This window comes from Ambystoma mexicanum, chromosome 14 (assembly GCF_040938575.1).
Source record: "Ambystoma mexicanum isolate Mex_15411 chromosome 14, UKY_AmexF1_1, whole genome shotgun sequence".
NCBI lineage: Eukaryota > Metazoa > Chordata > Amphibia > Caudata > Ambystomatidae > Ambystoma > Ambystoma mexicanum.
The window spans coordinates 442,047,131-442,067,975 of NC_090940.1; the positions used below are offsets into that span (position 1 = coordinate 442,047,131).

The 20,845-nt window shown below is 44.8% G+C and overlaps 2 protein-coding genes across 10 annotated transcripts in view; both read right to left on the bottom strand.

Moving 5' to 3' along the window:
* The window catches only part of ZNF410 (zinc finger protein 410), a 1,181,063-nt gene that overhangs the window by 920,118 nt on the left and 240,100 nt on the right, over positions 1 to 20,845 (bottom strand). The gene's annotated exons all lie outside the window — the stretch shown is intronic.
* LOC138526879 (uncharacterized) lies at positions 31 to 6,172 on the bottom strand. Of its 3 annotated transcripts, none has more exons than XM_069637654.1 (3): positions 6,085 to 6,172; positions 794 to 5,515; positions 31 to 217 (listed from the first exon to the last, which is right to left on the bottom strand). In XM_069637654.1, exon 2 carries the CDS (start codon positions 3,864 to 3,866, stop codon positions 2,304 to 2,306), a length of 1,563 nt encoding a protein of 520 aa, XP_069493755.1. In that variant the 5' UTR covers positions 3,867 to 5,515; positions 6,085 to 6,172; the 3' UTR covers positions 31 to 217; positions 794 to 2,303. The 3 variants fall into 2 exon arrangements, with proteins under 3 accessions (XP_069493755.1, XP_069493757.1, XP_069493756.1); XM_069637655.1 differs by lacking the exon at positions 31 to 217 and having other exon boundaries at positions 695 to 5,515.

A 20,845-nucleotide genomic window follows, 5' to 3' on the forward strand; every position in this document is an offset into this window, starting at 1 on the left:
GTCACCTCTAAATGATTGCGCAGCCCTGAGCAAATGGTAAATGTCCTATTCAAATTGAGTGTGTAACTGGACAACAGATACGGTGAAACAAAGAGTCTAAAGCAAGTAGATTCTTCAGTCAAAATACGCTGTCGAAACAGATTTTATGAAATGATGCAAAAACAAGACTGCCGACACGTGTTTCGACCCAGAACAACGGGTCCTTTTCAAGGCAAGACTGTGGTGTTAGTATGATTCATATGCATTCAAATACAGCAATATATTATGTAATCATGCCATAAAGATAAGAACATTTGAAATTTAAACAAAATTAACCAGCAGAGGAAGAAGAGGAGGCCAGGGTTAAAGAAGAGAAATGCAAACAAGAAAGAAAAAAGCCCATATGTACATTACATCATGTCAAAGAGCAAAGCAACCATTTCAATGTGAAACATATTCCAAGTAAATAAGGAGTAAATAAAAAACTTTTGATTTATTACCATATATTGTCGAACCAAAAATCGCGGTCGAAGTGCCAATATGTGAATGTCCATATGAGAACAAAATAATATGTAAAAAAGAGAGGAAAAAAAAAAAAAAAAAAAACCACCATAAGCCTGAATCCTAAGTGAATAAACAACTGGTACATTTTTACAATTAGTTAATCCCATGTACAACACGCATAGTGCAAAGGTAACAAACTATTGTGCCAAGGATCAAAATGCTCATCCCTCATGCGCCTCATGGTGGTAAAATGTATTGTTACATTGTCACCCGTGTGTGATATAAATGTTAGAATGAATAAATGTTTTACCGTATGTTATTCAAACTGCGTTGGAAAACCCAAAGCCCTCCTGGGGGGGCAGATATATGGGCCAATTCTAAAGTAGTTGATTCTCCTCAAGAAAATAAGCGGCAAATAACTGAAAAATACATAAACAAAGAAGCCCAAGGCTTGAGTTGCCTTGACAAGAGATCGACTTATGACTTGAATGGGTTGTCAAAAAAAATCCAAATGCGTAAAAATAATGGACAGCAATACCTGAAGCAGTCTCTGTTACTGATACAGTGTGGTACATTCCCAGAACATGGGAGTTTGTTCAAACGTTGCAACTGCCAAGGAAAGACAATGCATCAAAACCCAATTCCGCAGATGGGTCAAATAACATGAATATTTGTGAAAATCAGTGAGATACTCTGAAGGTACTGTGAAGCCCATACCTGTGAGTTCAGGGGCTGGTTCCCCACTGTGGCCAAAGTCCAAACGCTTCACGAAATCAGTGTTGTGCAGTTCATTCCTTCCATGTGTTTAGAGAAAAGAACCTAAAAATGTGTCACATGACTCAGTCATGTGGTTAAATTTAGTGCATGGAATTGTGGTAATGGTAGTCCTTGTATTAAATAAGGCAAGCGCTTGCATTTTATATGTGCCCTAGAGAATGTCTACATCCGTTAGCACAACTAATAAATATTAAATAAAAGTCTAATGCATAATAAGCTGTAATGGCAGTGTGCATGCAAATAGAAATAATAAAAATACTTTAATTGAGAAAAAAAAAAATCTCTGGAATATTCAATGACAGCAGTGGACGGATGAGCAATTAGAAACTGGCAGCGATTCCCGACGATCTGGGTTGTTTAAATTTGACTAAAAGTAAATACATAAAAACAAACAGGGAATAATGAAAATGCAGTTACTGCAAGTATAGGAAATGTGCACCAGCATTTATGTAAAGCATTACAAAAATACATTTAGTTCCGTGTCCGTGTTGAGACCAAGACTGGTACAACGAAGTTTGGCGATGGTGCGTGCCTCAAGCTGGCGTAAAAGTAATTGACGGTCCCCGCCTCTTGGGTGGGAATGTGCTTGAATGAGCCCAATGAACTTAAGATCTTTTACTGAATCCATTTGATGATTCTGTTGCCAATGAAGTGCAAGAGGCAGCTTCGGATCTCGACTCTTCAGGTGTGCAAAATGTTCTCGAATGCGAACTCGCAGTTCTCTAATAGTAGAACCAACATATACTTTGCGGCATACGCATAAAATAGCATACACCACAAATTTCGATTTACAATTAATAAAATCAGAGATGTGAATTGACAAACCATGGTGGCAACTAAATGTATTTTGAATAAGAGCATATTGGCAAAAATTGCATAGACCACATTTGAAAAAACCAACAGGTTTGGGTGGAAGCCAAGTCAGAGGCTGTGCATGAGTAGGCTTTGGTTGTAAAAACGAAGGGCAGAGTTTGTTGCGCAATGTTTTATTACGAGTAAAGATGAGTTTGGGTGTAGCCGAGACATAAGGCAGAAGCTCTGGGTCAAGTCTCAACAAATGCCAATGTTTGCTTAACAGGCGATAAAGCATACAATGGTCTTCTGAATATTTCGTTATGAACTACATACTCCAGACTTGGTCTGGTAGATTCTGTATTCGTAACCAACGTCTGATCCTGAGTGAATGTGTTGATACGATTAAACCCTTGCTTAATGCATTGACTACTATATCCACGTTCATAGAACCTCCGCCTAATCATGCGACACTCATGTTGGAAAGCCATGTCAGTACTGCAATTACGTCTCGCACGATAAAATTCTCCAAATGGGATGTTAGAAATGACAGATTTTTTATGGCAGCTGGAGGCATGCAACATAGCATTAACTGTGGTGGGTTTCCGAAAGGTTTGAGTTTGTAGTTCACCATTCACAATGTTTATCTGAAGATCAAGGAATTCCATAGACTGAGAGCTCACATGTCCAGAAAATTCTATGCCAAAATTATTACGATTAAGATATTCAGAAAAACCAACAAAGGACGAAGACGTCCCATTCCAAATGACCAGGACGTCATCTATGTAGCGTCTCCATACTATGAGATTCTGTTTATATGGGTGGTCTGTGTATATGTGTTTGTCCTCAAAAAAACCCATGAATAAGTTAGCCAAAGAAGGGGCATATGTCGCACCCATGGCTACCCCTTTAGTCTGTAAATGATATTGATTGTTAAACAAAAACTGGTTATGTGCTAACGTGAAATGCAAGAAATCTTTGATCATGTAAACATGTTGACTGTGTGATGCTGAGTGGTTGCGAAAAGTGTAATCAATGGTTTGAAGAGCTAATCGATGCTGTATCGATGTGTACAATGCTTTAACATCAAACGTGGCTAGAAGATAATTGGGGCACCATTTTAACTGATGTAAAATCTCCAGTGTTTGAGTGGAATCTCGTAGGTAGGCTGGTAATGCTGGTACCATATCCTTGATTGCAGAATCAATGTACTGGGAAAGTCCCTCAGTGGCCCATCCTAAGCCACTCATAATAGGTCGTACCTGGGGTAATGTTGTGTATGCCTTATGAATTTTGGGCAGAAAATACATTGTAGGAATGACCGGATTAGGTCTGTAAAGGAAAGCCTTTTCCTCATCTGTCAATGTCCCACGTGAGTGGCAGTCATATAACAAAACTTTCAATTCAGATACCGTCTCTTTGGTAGGGTTGCCAGGTAACAATTGATAACATCCAGGAGTACTCAGATGTTCATTGGCCATAGTGATATAATCTGCAGTATTTAAAATGACAATATTACCACCTTTATCGGCTTCTTTAATGACAATGCTCGTATCCTCAGCAAGATTTTTGAGAGCAGTTTTTTCGGAAAGAGTGAGATTGCTCTTGGTTGACTGAAACTGGGAACGATCTATTTGTTTGTGTATATCTTGAATGACTGCCTGATAAAAGGTGTCTATAACAGTAGCATCAGTAATAGCTGGTACAAATTTGGATCTGGGTTTGTGCTCCATCATTTCAAAATTATGTTGGTGAATGCCTAATTCCTGTTGTAAGCCATTGGAGGTGCTAGCAGTATCAACGTTAAGTGACATAAGAAGTCGTGTGTCTTCTATATCGGAAATGGTTAAGCTACTCAGTGATGGAGAGGCAATATGTGGCCTGTAGATTGCAACTTGTTGATGGAAATAATTTTTAAGTCTAAGCTTGCGAATAAATTTGAATAAATCAATTTGGAAATCAATAAGATCAGAATGACAACTCGGTACAAAAGAAAGACCTTTATTCAGAAGGGACAGTTCAGCGGAGGACAAGACCTTACTTGATAAGTTACAAACTAAGTGCGGAGTATCGATTTGGTTGGCAAGTTTTTGGAGCTGGAACGAGTGTGCCTCTTGTTTGCGTTTCTCCCTTTGTCTGGCCCTTGCTCCTCTTCCTCCTCGGAAGATGTGGCGGGAGTTATAGTAGGTCGCCCTAAAGGTACAGTGAAGCGAACTGTTTTATTTGATAGAGCAGTTTGGCTAGGGATGTTGCCTTTTTTGTATCGTTTAATTTCAGCTAGAAAGCCTCTGCGTTGGTGCGTAAGAGCAGGAGTAAAACTTTCCTCCCCTTTATCGGTAGCACTGGGTTGATCTTCCTCGGATTCTATCTCAGATGAGACCGGTGTGGTGGTGGGAGTTGCGATTACAGATTTGATGTTATCCTGATCAAATTTCGCCTGAAAGGTATAGACTCGATCATTGTTATAATCCCTTTCGTCACGATAAAATTTGCGAAATTTCCGGATTTTCACCTCATCCTGATAGTCCTTGAGTAAAGCATGCATTTTATCATAATTTTTATCTTTAACTGTGTTAGGATTGGCCATTTCGGCTATTTCTTTTTGTAATGCATCAATTTGTGTAGTGATACGTGTGTGTTCACGTTCAGCATGGATAACCAATAACTTGAGCATTTTCTCTGAACTGAGCGTAAGATTTTCTTCCCATTCCTGGGCTAGATCTTGGTCATCATTATGAGTGAAGTCCGGAAAGATAAGAATACGCAGACCTCTAGGAATCATGTTGTGCTCAATATAATTATCGAGTGATACCTTCTCCCAATATTTATTTATTTCTCGTTTGGACAGTCGTTCCAATCGGACAAATTTATTAGAGAGTGTTTCTGTAGCTTTGCCATAATTGGAAAAGGCATTGCTCATGCTACCTTTAGGGGCGAAGAGTGCTACTCTGTCCCTTTCACGATTAGCAATATATTCTGCCATGGTTAACCCCAAAATAGGAGAATGCGACGTGTAGAAAAAGTACAAATACAAAAGCTATGATAACCCTGCAGGCCTCCAAGGCACGGTAAATTGAAAAACAAAATTGAGGTGTGCCGGTGTGATGAGGCGCTGGGTTAGAACTAAATTTGAGAAGACAAACTAAAGTCAATGAGACCCTTACAAACCAAATAAGATTGGGTTGCTGCACGAAAAAGGGACCAGCAGTCACCTCAAACTGCTAATAGATACAAACACTTGAAAATGTCACCTCTAAATGATTGCGCAGCCCTGAGCAAATGGTAAATGTCCTATTCAAATTGAGTGTGTAACTGGACAACATATACGGTGAAACAAAGAGTCCAAAGCAAGTAGATTCTTCAGTCAAAATACGCTGTCGAAACAGATTTTATGAAATGATGCAAAAACAAGACTGCCGACACGTGTTTCGACCCAGAACAACGGGTCCTTTTCAAGGCAAGACTGTGGTGTTAGTATGATTCATATGCATTCAAATACAGCAATATATTATGTAATCATGCCATAAAGATAAGAACATTTGAAATTTAAACAAAATTAACCAGCAGAGGAAGAAGAGGAGGCCAGGGTTAAAGAAGAGAAATGCAAACAAGAAAGAAAAAAGCCCATATGTACATTACATCATGTCAAAGAGCAAAGCAACCATTTCAATGTGAAACATATTCCAAGTAAATAAGGAGTAAATAAAAAACATTTGATTTATTACCATATATTGTCGAACCAAAAATCGCGGTCGAAGTGCCAATATGTGAATGTCCATATGATGAGAACAAAATAATATGTAAAAAAGAGAGAGGAAAAAAAAAAAACACCATAAGCCTGAATCCATAATGAATAAACAACTGGTACATTTTTACAATTAGTTAATCCCATGTACACGCATAGTGCAAAGGTAACAAACTATTGTGCCAAGGATCAAAATGCTCATCCCTCATGCGCCTCATGGTGGTAAAATGTATTGTTACATTGTCACCCGTGTGTGATATAAATGTTAGAATGAATAAATGTTTTACCGTATGTTATTCAAACTGCGTTGGAAAACCCAAAGCCCTCCTGGGGGGGCAGATATATGGGCCAATTCTAAAGTAGTTGATTCTCCTCAAGAAAATAAGAACGATTGTTAGAACGATTTTCACAAATATTCATGTTATTTGACCCATCTGCGGAATTGGGTTTTGATGCATTGTCTTTCCTTGGCAGTTGCAACGTTTGAACAAACTCCCATGTTCTGGGAATGTACCACACTGTATCAGTAACAGAGACTGCTTCAGGTATTGCTGTCCATTATTTTTACGCATTTGGATTTTTTTTGACAACCCATTCAAGTCATAAGTCGATCTCTTGTCAAGGCAACTCATGCCTTGGGCTTCTTTGTTTATGTATTTTTCAGTTATTTGCCGCTTATTTTCTTGAGGAGAATCAACTACTTTAGAATTGGCCCATATATCTGCCCCCCCAGGAGGGCTTTGGGTTTTCCAACGCCGTTTGAATAACATACGGTAAAACATTTATTCATTCTAACATTTATATCACACACGGGTGACAATGTAACAATACATTTTACCACCATGAGGCGCATGAGGGATGAGCATTTTGATCCTTGGCACAATAGTTTGTTACCTTTGCACTATGCGTGTACATGGGATTAACTAATTGTAAAAATGTACCAGTTGTTTATTCATTATGGATTCAGGCTTATGGTGTTTTTTTTTTTTCCTCTCTCTTTTTTACATATTATTTTGTTCTCATCATATGGACATTCACATATTGGCACTTCGACCGCGATTTTTGGTTCGACAATATATGGTAATAAATCAAAAGTTTTTTATTTACTCCTTATTTACTTGGAATATGTTTCACATTGAAATGGTTGCTTTGCTCTTTGACATGATGTAATGTACATATGGGCTTTTTTCTTTCTTGTTTGCATTTCTCTTCTTTAACCCTGGCCTCCTCTCCTTCCTCTGCTGGTTAATTTTGTTTAAATTTCAAATGTTCTTATCTTTATGGCATGATTACATAATATATTGCTGTATTTGAATGCATATGAATCATACTAACAACACAGTCTTGCCTTGAAAAGGACCCGTTCTTCTGGGTCGAAACACGTGTCGGCAGTCTTGTTTATGCATCATTTCATAAAATCTGTTTCGACAGCGTATTTTGACTGAAGAATCTACTTGCTTTGGACTCTTTGTTTCACCGTATATGTTGTCCAGTTACACACTCAATTTGAATAGGACATTTACCATTTGCTCAGGGCTGCGCAATCATTTAGAGGTGACATTTTCAAGTGTTTGTATCTATTAGCAGTTTATGAGGTGACTGCTGGTCCCTCTTTCGTGCAGCAACCCAATCTTATTTGGTTTGTAAGGGTCTCATTGACTTTAGTTTGTCTTCTCAAATTTAGTTCTAACCCAGCGCCTCATCCCACCGGCACACCTCAATTTTGTTTATCTTTAATTACTATATTCAAGATGTGAGACATGACCTCTCTATTGTGATTTCAGACTCCCCGAAATTGAATGGCCATCCAATCCAAACCCTTTTATATGCCGATGATTTGGTACTTATTTCCAAAACACAAGTGGGTTTACAATGTCTGTTGAACGCCTTTTTCCTTTACACACAGACTAACGAACTGAAAATAAATCTATCCAAAACACAAATTGTAGTGTATTCTCTGAAAAGGCGATGTCCGCTTTCTTATGTGTGGACCCTCAATCAAACCCCTATAAATAGGGTGCCTTATTACAACTATCTCGGCATGGTTTTTGAGTCTTATTCAACCAACAGGTCACTTAATACGTCTTGAAACAAGATTAACATCATTTATATCACAAGCCAGCATTTTAATGAATAAATATGGTAAATTCTCAATATTGCCAGCATGGCATTTTTGGACCGCGAAAACACCATTCCGACATTATTATATGGGCTGGAAATTTTTCATGAAATCCGTTCCTTCCAACTGGCAAAATGGGAGGCAAAATATTGGCGCCGAGTATTACATCTGCCAACCTGCACCCCAGTTGCCTGGATAAGGTATGAACTCGGCTTAGTCTCAATGCAGGCAATTTTCAACTGGCGTCAATGCTCCTTTTTTCAAAAATTTCTGCTGTGAACGACATCCCATGGTTTGCTAAAACAATTTTCATCATATATGTTTTCATCAAAACAGCCGTTCATCACATCTTGGTTGACGAGTGTCTATCGCGTGCTAATTTTGGCCGAGGTATCATTAGATCTTTTATTGCAAAATCCGGACAAAGCCAAACTAAAAATATATCACTCAGACTGGATTCTTACCCGAATTATATGTCTTGCATATCAAGATGCCGATGAATTTCGATTTCCACATAAAAAAATGCGCACATTACCAGCGTATTTAATTCGATTTCCATCTCAAAAACACTGGAATAACATTTTAAGATTACGATTCAACCTGTGAGTCACCAGAGAGTTAAAAGTTAAAAGGAGACTACTGAGCATTTCAATGAATTTTTGCCGTTACTGTAACTCTATGGACACTCGTGAAACCTTGATGCATCTTATCACGGAATGTAAAGTCCTTCCACCGTTGCGAGAAATTCATTTTGCGAGACATTGCAACTACCTAGGTCTCGCTTCTCAAGACGTGACCTGGTCACTAATACTAGGCTCGGGCTACTTACCACTACAGATTGCCACTGTACATTTTTTATCCTGTTTAAAACTTGAAACTAGTTGACAATATTTGTCTTTCATGAATTCTATTTGAAGTCGAAGCCTAAGTTTTACAATATTATGTTTCTCATAAGTTTTCTTTTATTGTTTGTTTTAAATTTCATTTAAAGGTGAAGCGCAAGATTCATAATTTGTATATATTGATCCTATGTTAATTTGTTCATTGCTCTTTCCTTCTCCCTACTTTTCCCTATAAAGTGTTATATGCATATATACTATGTAATTGTATTTGAAAGGTTGATTCATTTCAACTGATACAAATAAAAAAGAAAAAAAGAAGGGGACTTTTATAGTCATTTTAGTAAACTAAGTGAGTCAAACTCAAATATAAGACCAGAACCTGTGGGGCCAAGTTTAAATTGCAGTTTCAACATCACAATGAGTATGGCTGAAGTAGAAAAAACAGCAAGGCCTCAGGACTAGATAGGTAACACACTGAATAGTTTAGAAACAAACCCCAAAAACTGATGCCTTTTTTGACTGTTTTTTAATATGTTTAATAAATCTGGGTCCATTCCTGCAAGCTGGAACCATGCATAAATTGTACACATTTTTAAGAAGGTGATGGGCTCTCACCCTCTAATTGATTGATAGACTATAAAATGTACAGCAAGATTACTTTGGTCACAGAGGATTGGGTAGATGAAAGTCATTTTTATGTGGAATCTGACTTTAGGAAATGCATGGGGAAACCTGCCCAGGCATTTCATGTTTATTTGATTTTAAGTAGGTTTGTACATCTTAGCCCAAGTGCACTTAATATTGCTTTCATCAATTTTTTAAAAAGGTTTTAGTTGTACCGCGACATCCTCCGAGATATTCTATCACAGCTCGGTGCACCGTCTGATCTCTTAGCACCAATCAAATAATTATAAAGCAGTACCAAGGGTGCTGTGAGATATGGACATTAAGGGGCAAGCGACTAGATCATTTCCAATCAATGTAGGGATTAAGCAGGGATATGTCTTCGCCCCATTATTAGTTCATATTTATATAAATTAATTGGCTATAAGAATATTGAACTTAAATGCTGACACACCTTCTACTGGCCAAAGAAAAATTGGGATTTTTCTGTACACAGACAAAGTGGTTTTGATTACTGAGATGGCAAATGGGGTAAAAACAACTTTCAATGGTATCTGATTTATTTAAGGAAATAAAGCTTGTAGTAAACTCTTGACAAATATGGAGTAACGGCTTGCCATTAGATGCACGATCTTAAATTTAAATTTCTCTTCAATGGGAAGGTCCGAAAAACAAGTGCATTCCTTTGACTTTCTGGGTATTAGGTTCAATAGATCTAGGAGTTTGGCCTTGCAGGTAGAGAAGGGTAACCTAGTGGTTAGTAATCGTTCAGGTGCTCTTTGTTCAATCCGTTTGGTAAGGGTGCCATTAATTGTTTGAGATGCTTACAGAACCCAAGTACTTTACGCAGGTCTGTACAGAAGTGAAATATGGGGTTATTGCCAGCTTTACTTATTAAAATCAACAAGGTACATTTATTAAAAAGAATTTTAAGAAGTGTCAACTCTTTGAGCCCAGGTCAGTTCTGTCAAAGTGATGTATATTCATGACTAGTCTGGCAGTCGCCACTACTCTCAATGAGACAGTAGACAAGAAACTGCATTCCCTTTGATTCCCCAGGAGGAAGGAGAACATTTCCCCTCAGACATATGAGCTTTCATCAGGAGATCTCCTGGGAACCCTGCTTCAAAAAGGCACTTGCATGACAAAGCTAGCCTCGCACCAGGATGTTGCATACCAGAGGGCCATTATAGTCATCAAGCTTGGAAGGGTGCAGAGTTAAGAGTAGACAGGGCGTGCAAGGTGAACCTGGGGATGAGTTCCACCAGAATGGTTTTCTGTTGGGGTTCTTTTCCTTCCTGTCCCGTCCATTTACTGCAGGACAAGGCATGGGCACCTTGTTACAGCAACAGGGATTAGACTACTTACAGCAGGCATGCACAGCAGGAGGAAAGCTCTGCTCCCCAATCAACACCTAGGACCAGTGGGTGTGAACTGCTGTGGACTAAGACTTCAACTGCTGGCCGCTTTGAACCAGGGACCTGCTCAATGAAGTTGAAAGATCCCCTATAGGCTTGAGTCACTCTTTGGAGTGAAAGTGCAACAGAAGCACTTACATTGTCCGTGAACCCATGGATTGAAACTTGCAGCAAATGCAAAATTAAGGAAGTGACTCCCTGGCCCTCCCTGTAACTTTGAACCGCCTCTGCGCCAGTTTGGACACCATCAACATTGTTTAAGCTGCTGCAAGGAAAGCTCTGGTGTCATCCTTGTCCTCAATACTTCAACACATCTGTATCTCCAAATTTGTTTGATGCTGTTGCCGAAGCTCTGCTGTCCCCGCATCCGTGACCTGCAAAGTCTTCCAGCATTTCCCACTCAACAGCACTGCCTAGCCCCCAGCTTCGATTTTCAGCCAAATGCCGCTGCAGGATCCCAACACTGTACTGAGCCCGCCGAGACTCTCTCCTCTGCCCCCAGTGTGTCTTTGACCCCGCAAGCAGTAGTCACTGTGAAGCAGCAACCCTTCGTGGAACCTGGCACCTATGCTCCTTGCAGTGCACAAACACAGGTTTCATGAACAGAAGCCTCACTTAACACTGTTAAGCTTTGAAGAAAGAAATAAGGTACTGTGAAGAGTCTCTGTCTGCCTGGTTCCCTTTCTGGGATGAGAGTGATTTAAGACCCCCTGGCTCAGCTTTTCGTTTGAAGACATATCCTTTTGAAAATTGACATTGATGTAATTTCATGCCTGCACACCCCTGCTCATGAGCCCAGTGTGTCATACTTTCTTTATCGGCATCTTCTGTGTTCTGTTTAGAGGGTTGGGGCTTTATCTTTCGGCATCTTCTGTGTTCTGTTTAGAGGGGTGGGGTTTTGCTAGTGTTTTAGTTAATTGATTGTAGTTTCCTTGTTTAATTATTTACATTGATTTTTAGAAAACTTTAATTGGACATGCTTTTATTTTGGATTCATTGTATTATTGCTGCTTGGGCTGCTACTGTTATCACCTCACTTCTGGCCTGAGAGTATAGCCTGCCCTTGGCACACGATACCACCAAAGGTCAGGGAAGTATACCGGTTGGGCAGTGCCTGTTTGACATTTATGTTTGGGATCACTGCTGGTTTATCAATAGTGTAGGGCAGAGTAGCAGGTTTACTACTACTCATCCCTATACTACTGAAGAGCAGTAGTCATTTTGTCACAAAATTAAAGCCAGACAAAACTTGCACTTCACCCTCAAACAAGAAGAGGATGTGAAGTATCTGGAAGATTGGATCGACCCCAGTATTCGCTTGCTTCATACGATGTTCTACTTGGATCTTCACCCCCTGAAATCAGTAGTTAGGAGACCACCGATTCCTGGAATTTGATGTCCCCCTTGTGATAATGGATTAATTGAGACGTGCATTTTCTCTCCCTCTGCCCTTTTTAGTCATACTCTAGAAAGACTTAGTTTAAGCCACTTCCAATAGGAGACTTGGCATGTGGGTGAGTGAGGTTGGGGGAAGACAGAGGAGCTGTTATGGGTCAAGGAAACTATTTCCATAATGGTTCCTTTTGGCGTCGCCTCATTCCTGGTTAGAGCATGGAAGATTAGGTCCAGGCTAAAGAGGGGACATTTGATCAGGAAAGGAACATTTAACTCTTATATAATGGGTACTGCCACAGCTTCAATCTAAAAGGAGAAGAACAAGTTACTCTCTTACCTGGTAACGTTCTTTCGATGGGATGGTCCGACGACATATTCCATATCTATGACAGTAATCACCACAGCTGTGCTGCTTCAGAAAATCTTTCGGCGTCTGCGTCGATGACGTCGATACGCCGCCCTCGAGGACCTCCTCCGACGGCCGACGTCACTGGATGTTATAAGTAGGACGCACGACGCCCATAGTCTCAGTTGTAGTTTTTTCCCAGAACGTGTGGCACCAGTCTTCTGCCAGTCTGACACACAAAGCCTTGTGGAAACGTAAGCTGCAATCGCATAAGAGATTCTGTAGCGGGGAAGGCAGGGAGAGAGCGATATGGAATACGTCGTCGGACCATCCCATCAAAAGAACGTTACCAGGTAAGAGAGTAACTTGTTCTTCGAGGGGATTGGGTCCTTCAACGTATTCCATATCTATGACAGACTCCCAAACCAGTACCAACGCAAGGAGCTGTGAAAAGAATTTAGAATACAGAAATTTAGAATGCCCAATCAAATTGCAGAGTAAAGGACCGCCTTGCCAAAGGCCAGATCCTTCCCCCGGATAGAATCGAGGGAGTAGTGACGTACAAAAGTATGGACCGAAGCCCAGGTAGCTGCATCACAGATGTTACGAATAGGAACACCCCTCTGTAGGGCAGTAGAGGCAGCCAGACCCCTGGTAGAATGGGCCTGCCAGCCTACCGGTGGGTCCTTACCCGCCAAGCGGTAACACTCAGAAATAGCCAGAATACTCCAGCGAGACAAAGTCTGCTTAGTCACAGCCTGTCCCAAACGCTTTCCAGCGTAACCAATGAAGAGTTGATCGTCCACTCTGACTCGGGACATGTGTGAAATATAAAAGCTTAAAGCTCTCCTAGGATCGAGCCTATGGAGCCTCTCCTCTTCCTTACCAGGATGCGGAGGAGGATAGAATGCCGGAAGAATAACCATCTGGCCTAAATGAAATTCCGACACCACCTTCGGAATAAAGGAAGGACGAACTCTAAGGACAACCCTGTCCTTATGAAACACAGTGAAGGGTGGCTTAACTGAAAGTGCCTGTAAGTCACTCACTCTGCGAGCGGAAGTGACTGCAACTAAAAACACAGTTCTAAGGGTTAACAGTCTCAAAGGACAAGAATGCAAAGGCTCAAAGGGAGCACCCATTAGAAATTGAGAACAAGGTTCAGATCCCAACTGGGCACCTGGAAAGGTGACGGAGGAAACACATTAGTGAGCCCTTTCAGAAACTGAGAAATTAAAGGGATTTTAAAATAAGAACACTCCTCAGACGAGCGCTTAAATATATACAGCGCCGCCAGGTAACCTTTGATGGTACCCACTTGCAGGCACCTGTGGGCCAAAGAAAGCAAAAAAGACAGAAGGATCCACATTCTTATGTAACGCTCACCTGATTCCCACAGAGGCGCTGACCCAAACTGGACTGCTACAGTTGCTTCTATGACTATGATGAGGCGTAGAACTTGGAAGACACTCTGGGCAGGACCTCCGAATATTGACTGTCTGGCTTGTAAGGTGAGTTTTCTGCAGGTGGAAGAAAAAGGGGCAATTACAAGCTGGTTGGATAAGTTCTCCCACCAATCTTCTGCTTTTCCCACTTCTTGGTTCTCGACTGGTCTCCACGAACTCTCACCTTTGGTTTAGTAAAGCCGAGCTCTCCATCCTGCTTCTGGTGCAGGGGCGTGTGGAATCCAGTTACGTCACTGGATGATTTCAGTGTTTAGGCTCAGAGTCCTTTTGTGGCTTGTAATAGTCCTTCAGGTGCCGAGGAGCTGTTGGCGACACCACCACTGCTGTGCAAGAAGAGGCTCGTGAGTATAGAAGATCTGAGGCCGCTTCTGAAGGAGCACCCTTTTATAATGTCCTTTTCTGTCTTTCAGGTGCCGAGATGCTGTGGGCGATGCCGCCGCTGTTGCACGTGCGGTGGCACGTAAGTATAACTGAATTGTGGCCGTTTCCAAATGGGCGCCTCTGATAATGTCTTTTCCTTCCTTTCAGGTGCCGAAATGCTGAGGGCTATGCTGCCGCTGCTGCGCGTGAAGAAGCGCGTAAGTATAACTGAGTTGCGAACCCTTCGGCTCGGACACCACTAACAATGTCTTGTCTTCCAGGTGCTGGGATGCTGCCGAAGCGAAGGCCGCGGTGAACTCCGGTGTGATCACGGATGGATAAGGTAAACGAGCGCAGCTGCGAGCGTGTTGCCCGTTTTCTAACCTTATGTCTTTATTTGCAGGTTGTGCTTTGGTGCGTATTCTTCCTCCAGCCTCACCCAGGTAAGAAAAGAGTTCCAGTGTCAGATGATTAGCATCAGCCCCACCCAGGTAAGAAAAGAGTTCCTGTAACAGAGTATTGGTCCCTCCCAGCCAGTGGCTGGGACTTCACCCAGCTTGGATTGTTGTAGGTGAGTATGCAGCATGGTCTGCCACAGGTAAGTCCACCCAATCACTACTGCACACTTTAAGAATATGAGCCCGGCGCCCATGGCGCCGGGACTGTGGTTCCTTATGAGCCTGGCGCCAGAGGCGCCAGGACATGGTCCAAAGGGCCCCTGTAGGGGTCTGCTGGAACCGGGGGTGTGGATGATGAGTCTGCTTCCGGGGACGCTGGGCCAGTCTTGGCTCCTCGGGAGTAGCGCTCATGACATCTTAACCCTGCACCAGTCGTAGAACTTTCTCCAACGGCAACGGTACAGGGACTTTGTTGCAGGCCTTCTGGCCAAAAGCAACACCTCCATCACGTCTTCAGGGAGGTCCCAATCCTTATACCTCAACCTTTCAGAAACCAAACATGAAGGTTGGGGGCTCTGACCTCTGGATGGAGAACCTGACCCCCCCCCCCTTCCTGTGAGAGCAGATCGTCTCGGTAGGTAAGACGACGTGGAGGGCAGATGGACAAGTCCAGAAGGTCCGGGTACCACGTCCTCCGGGCCCATGCCGGAGCAATGAGGATCATCCAGGAACCGAACCTCCATAACCTCTGCAGCACTTGCGGAATGACGGGGACTGGAGAAAACGCATACAGCCGTGGGAATGACCCCTCCACCACGAACGTGTCTCCTAAGGCTCCTCTTGGAGGAAATTCCAGCGAGCAGAACCTTTCGCACTTCCGGTTGACACTGGAGGCGAAGAGTTCCACTTGAGGGGTCCCCCAAAGGGCAAAGATCTCCAGGAGAATCTCCTGAACCAGCTCCCACACGTGAGAGATCGTGCTCTGCCTGCTCAGAGCGTCCGCCGTCTCGTTTTCGTCTCCGGCCAGATGAACTGCCGAGATCGAAATTTCCTGCTGGATGGCCCAGAAGCAGAGCTGTATCGCCTCCCTGCAGAGTGGAAGTGACCCTGCCCCCCTTTTTGTTGAGGTAGTGCATGGCCACCGTGTTGTCCGTCAAAATCAGGACATTCTTTCCTCGCACAGTCGGCAGAAAAGCCTTCAGGGCAAGCCTGACCGGCCTCAGCTCCAACAGATTGATATGGAGTCTGGACTCCGACGGAGACCAACGACCGCTGACTGTCGACTCGTTGGCATGAGCTCCCCATCCTGTGAGGGATGCGTCCATCACAATCGTCACCTCCGGCCAGGGTAGCATAAATGGAGCCCCCTTCATCAGATTGCCTTCGACGGCCCACCACAGAAGGTCCTGGGCGACCGAGGGCAGCACCTGAACGGGGTCCGACATCCTGCCGGAGGACTGAGACCACTGGAGCTTGAGTGCCCATTGCAAAGATCTCATCCGCAACCTGGCCTCTGGCACCAGAAGAATGCAGGATGCCATGAGGCCGAGCAATCTCAAGAACTCGAACGCAGGGAGACTCTGGGCATGTTGGAACTTGTGCACCATCTGCTGAATGTGATGAGCCCTCACCTGGGGAGGAAAACACTGCCCCAGGGACTTGTCGAGCACTGCTCCGATGTACTGGAGCCTCTGAGTTGGCATCAAGTGGGACTTCTTTAAGTTGAGGGAGAAGCCCAGCCTGTGGAGGGAGTGGCAGGTGACAGACAGATGATCCAGGACTTGCTCGGGAGAGCGCGCCCTGATCAACCAATCGTCCAGGTAGGAGTAGACGTGAATCCCCCGTTTCCTGAGATACGCTGCCACCACCACCATGAGCTTGATGAAAACCCTCGGGGCGGAGGTCAATCCGAACGGCAGGACCCGAAACTGAAAGTGCGAGTCGCCAACCGCGAACCTCAGGTACTTCTTGTGCTTGGGATGGATCGGCACATGAAAATAAGCGTCCTTGAGGTCGAGAGACACCAACCAGTCCTGAAGTTGAAGGGCCTGGAGGACTTGAGAGAGAGTAACCATCTTGAACTTGTCCTTCCTGAGGAGTTTGTTCAAACCGCACAAGTCCATGATGGGTCTCAATCCCCCGTCTTTCTTCGAAATCAAAAAATAAGGGGAATATCATCCCTTGTTCCTCTCCACTACAGGCACCAGTTCTATGGCGCCTTTTTCCAGCAGGGATTGAATTTCCTGCGCAAGGACCGGATCCGGACTCTTCAAAGAGAGATTCCCTGGTGGATTGTCGTGAGGCCTCAGTCGGAAAGGAAGACAGCAGCCGTGGGCTATAATCTCCAGAACCCACACATCTGAAGTAATGGCACGCCACTCTACAAGATGCTGCGCCAGCCTTCCCCCAACCGGCAAACCATGGGACATGGCCTCATGACTGAGCTGAAGCAGCTGCGGCATTGCCTGAGGGCAAAGAGGCAACTTCCTGAGCGGCCTTGGCACCTCGAGTACGCCTGCTTTCCACCTCTGGCACTCCTACGGTGGCCCCTTTGACTGGTAGCTCCTCTCCCTTACCAAAGGATGAGTAATAACAAAAGGAACCTCCTCTCCATTGCTGTCCCCTAGGACGAAAAGGCAGAGGTTGGCGAACTGCAGTACCCAACGACTTCGCTGCAGCTTTGGAGGTCTGCAACCTCTCAAGGCTCTCGTCATCCTTGCTGCCAAAAATATGTTCACCGTCAAAGGGCATGTTGAGGAGCCAGGCCTGCACATCAGGAGCAAACCCCCGACTTCCGCAGCCACGCAAACCTGCGTATTACGGTGCTCGCCACCATGGACCGGCTGACACAATCTGCCAAGTCCAAACCCGACTGAACGGCCTCACGTATGGTATCCTTGCCATCCTGAACCATAGCAAGAAAACCATCCCGTTCGTCCCCATCGGGAATATGTTCAGCCGCTAAGGAAACACAGTTCCACAGAGTGTGCGTGCAACGCGACAAGTCACATACGGAGTTGGCCGCCTGAAGAGCCATACCCCCTGAAGAAAACACTTTCTTCGCCCAACCATCAAAATGCTTGTCGTCCCTATCAGGAGGGATGGTAGGATACGACGCCTGCTTTGCTGGGGCCGTAGCCGCCGGCACCACCAAACTCTCCTGAGTGGGGTGCTTGGTCAAGTAGCAGGGGTCGCTACTGGCTGGGCGGTATTTTCGCGGCAAAGACTTGCCCACTGCCTGGAGACTCTCCGGAGCAGTCCAAACCGCCGCCACCCTCCTCTGTAGAGCCATATGGAACGGCAGTACCGGGTCAGTTGGTGGACCTTGGTCGAGGATATCCGTGAGGTCATCCTGAAGAAAATCCCCTGGGGGAGCAGACCACCCCAAGTACTCGGTGACCCTAGACGTAAGGCGCCGGTATGAGGAGTCGGCATGGGTGCCAGGCTCAGGCCTACAAAACTCCACCTCCGGAGAGGTGTCCAGACCACTGGCGTCGTGCAGGGACTGACGCAGGTCCTCAATCTGGCTATGGCCCGAGAGAATCTCACCTGGCACCGTATCAGGAACCATGCCATCATCAGAGCCCTCATCCACCTCCGAAAAGTACTCAAGATGGCGGAAAGTGGGCACAGAATGGGGAACAAAGCCATGCTTGACCATGGCCAGAGCCTTTCTAGGGGGTACCACTGTGCCCCGGGGTACCTCCGACACCACAGCCTCGAAAGGTGTTGAGGGCGTTGAGCGAAACGTCGTCGACGTCGAGTGAATCGGCGTCAACGCCGAACGCGGCACCAACAGCATCGACGGCGTCAACACAGGCCTCGAGGGCAGAGCCTCAAGCATGTCCCTCGACATCCTGAGTGCCGATGGCATCGACAACTTCTTTGGAGGCGGAGCCTCGAGAGAGTTCCTCAACGACCTCGGCGCCACAGGCGTCGATGTCTTCCTCGAAGACATCACAGGCTCACACAGTCTCGAGCGCGTTGAAGACCGGGACCTGGAACGGGCATGACTAGAATGATTCCCCTTGTCCGAGCGGGACCGCTCCCGCGAATCGTGCCGACCACCCGAGCTCGAAGGCGTACGAGCGGTGACTCTAGTCCGATCACGACCGACCCCACTCGGAGGCGCGGACGGACCAGTGCCCTGCGATTCGAGAATCGCTAGCATTTTCTTACCGAAGGAAGCCCATTCCCCTGGCGTTGCATGCTTGGTGGGATAAGCGACGCGCCGAGTCCTCGGATGAGGACGGGGAAGGCGACTGATGACGGCGCTTCCGGGAGTGCCTCAAAGAGGCAGAGGAGTGGCGAGACCCACTCTGGGACCGAGACCCACTGGTCTTCCGACGACGATGCAGAGAGCCGCCCCTCGAGTCGTCCGTCGAAAGCCCCGCGGACCTCGACTTCCGGGGCTTGGACACCTTACCGACCGACAGTTTCTTCTTGCGCTCCCGCAAGGCTTTGGACGTAAGCGACTGGCAGTCGACACAATCATCCATGTCATGGGCCTCCCCGAGGCACCAGAGGCAGGCGTTGTGCGAGTAATTAGTTCCTCCAACAGATTGTATCCTCCCACGGATTCCTCATCTTTGATAGACTCCCATACCAGTTTTGTAAATGTATGTGGGACCAGTGGACTCTGTTCTACTGTTTTAAACTGTGGAAAACATCTTTCCCAAACCTAGCATACTGATCTGACAAAGTGTCCAGAAAATAATGCTTTGACAATGTGTGCATCGAAGAGCGAGATGCAGCATTACAAATGTCCTGCACCAGTACACCTCTTTGCAGAGCCAACGTGGTTGCTATACATCTGGTGGAATGTGCCGTCAGATTTTCAGGGAACTCTTTCCCAGCTAAAGTATAACATTCTGAAATACACAGAATGATCCAGCGTGACAAGGTTTATTTAGTCACAGCCTAACCCAGTCTGTGTCCAGAGTGACCGACAAAGAGTGGATCGTCTTGCCTGACATTTGCTAATCAGGCACTATAATAAATTTGAACTCGTCTAGGGTCCAGTCTGTGCAACCTCTCTTCCTCCTTAGATGAGGAGGTGGATAAAATGCTGGCAATGTGATCATTTGTGTCTGATGAAATTCGGACACAACCGTGGGAAGGAAGGAGAGGTGAACCTTCAAAACAACCTTCTCCTTGGTAAATGTAGTGAAATGAGGTTTACACGATAGAGCTTGTAGCTCACTCAATCTGCAAGCAGAAGTTATGGCCACTAGGAAGAGTGTCTTGAAGGTTAATAACCTGAATGGGAAGGAATGGAGAGGTTCAAATGGAGCTCCTATCAAAAATGTTAGTACCAAGTTCAGATGCCAAGCCGGGACTTTGAAAGGGACCAGTGGAAAAATATGGGTGACCATGGGTATTTTCAAATAAGAGCCTTGCTCTGGCATGTGTTTAAAGATGGATAACCCTTTGCAGTAGCCAGCTGCAGCCCGTGGTGGGCAAGGTGCAGCAAACAAGAGCACTGCTGGTGTATTGCAAATGAAAGGATCAATATCTTTAGCTCTACACCAGATGCAAAACTTGTTCCAATGGCAGCAGTATTATGCTTTAGTTGCTGGTCTTCTAGCTCCTCCATAACATCTTCCGGGAGGTCCCAATCTTTGTATCTTAACCTCTGAGAAACCAGGTGTCAAAGTTCAGAATTCTGATCTCTGGGTGAAGAAGACAGCCTCCCTCTCGTAAGAGTAGGTCCTTTATGTGGGCAAAACAGAATGGAGGGCAGATGGGTATGTCCAGACGTTCTGGTTAGCTTGTCCTCCTGGTACAATCCAGAGCAATCAGGATCATTAACTTCCCGAACTTCCTCAACCTCCTGATGACATGAGGAATGAAGAGGACTGGTGGAAACGTGTACGCGATCTCTAGAAGGACTTCCTGAGCTAACTACCACTCTTGGGAGATTGTGCTCTGCCTGCTCAGAGCATCCGCCGTTGTGTTATCTAATCCAAATAGAGAGATTCTGTTTTGCAGTGCCCAAAAGCAGAGCTGCATTACCTCCCTGAACAGTGGTAGCGACCCTACACCTCTCTTGTTCAGGTAATACACGACCACTGTGTTGT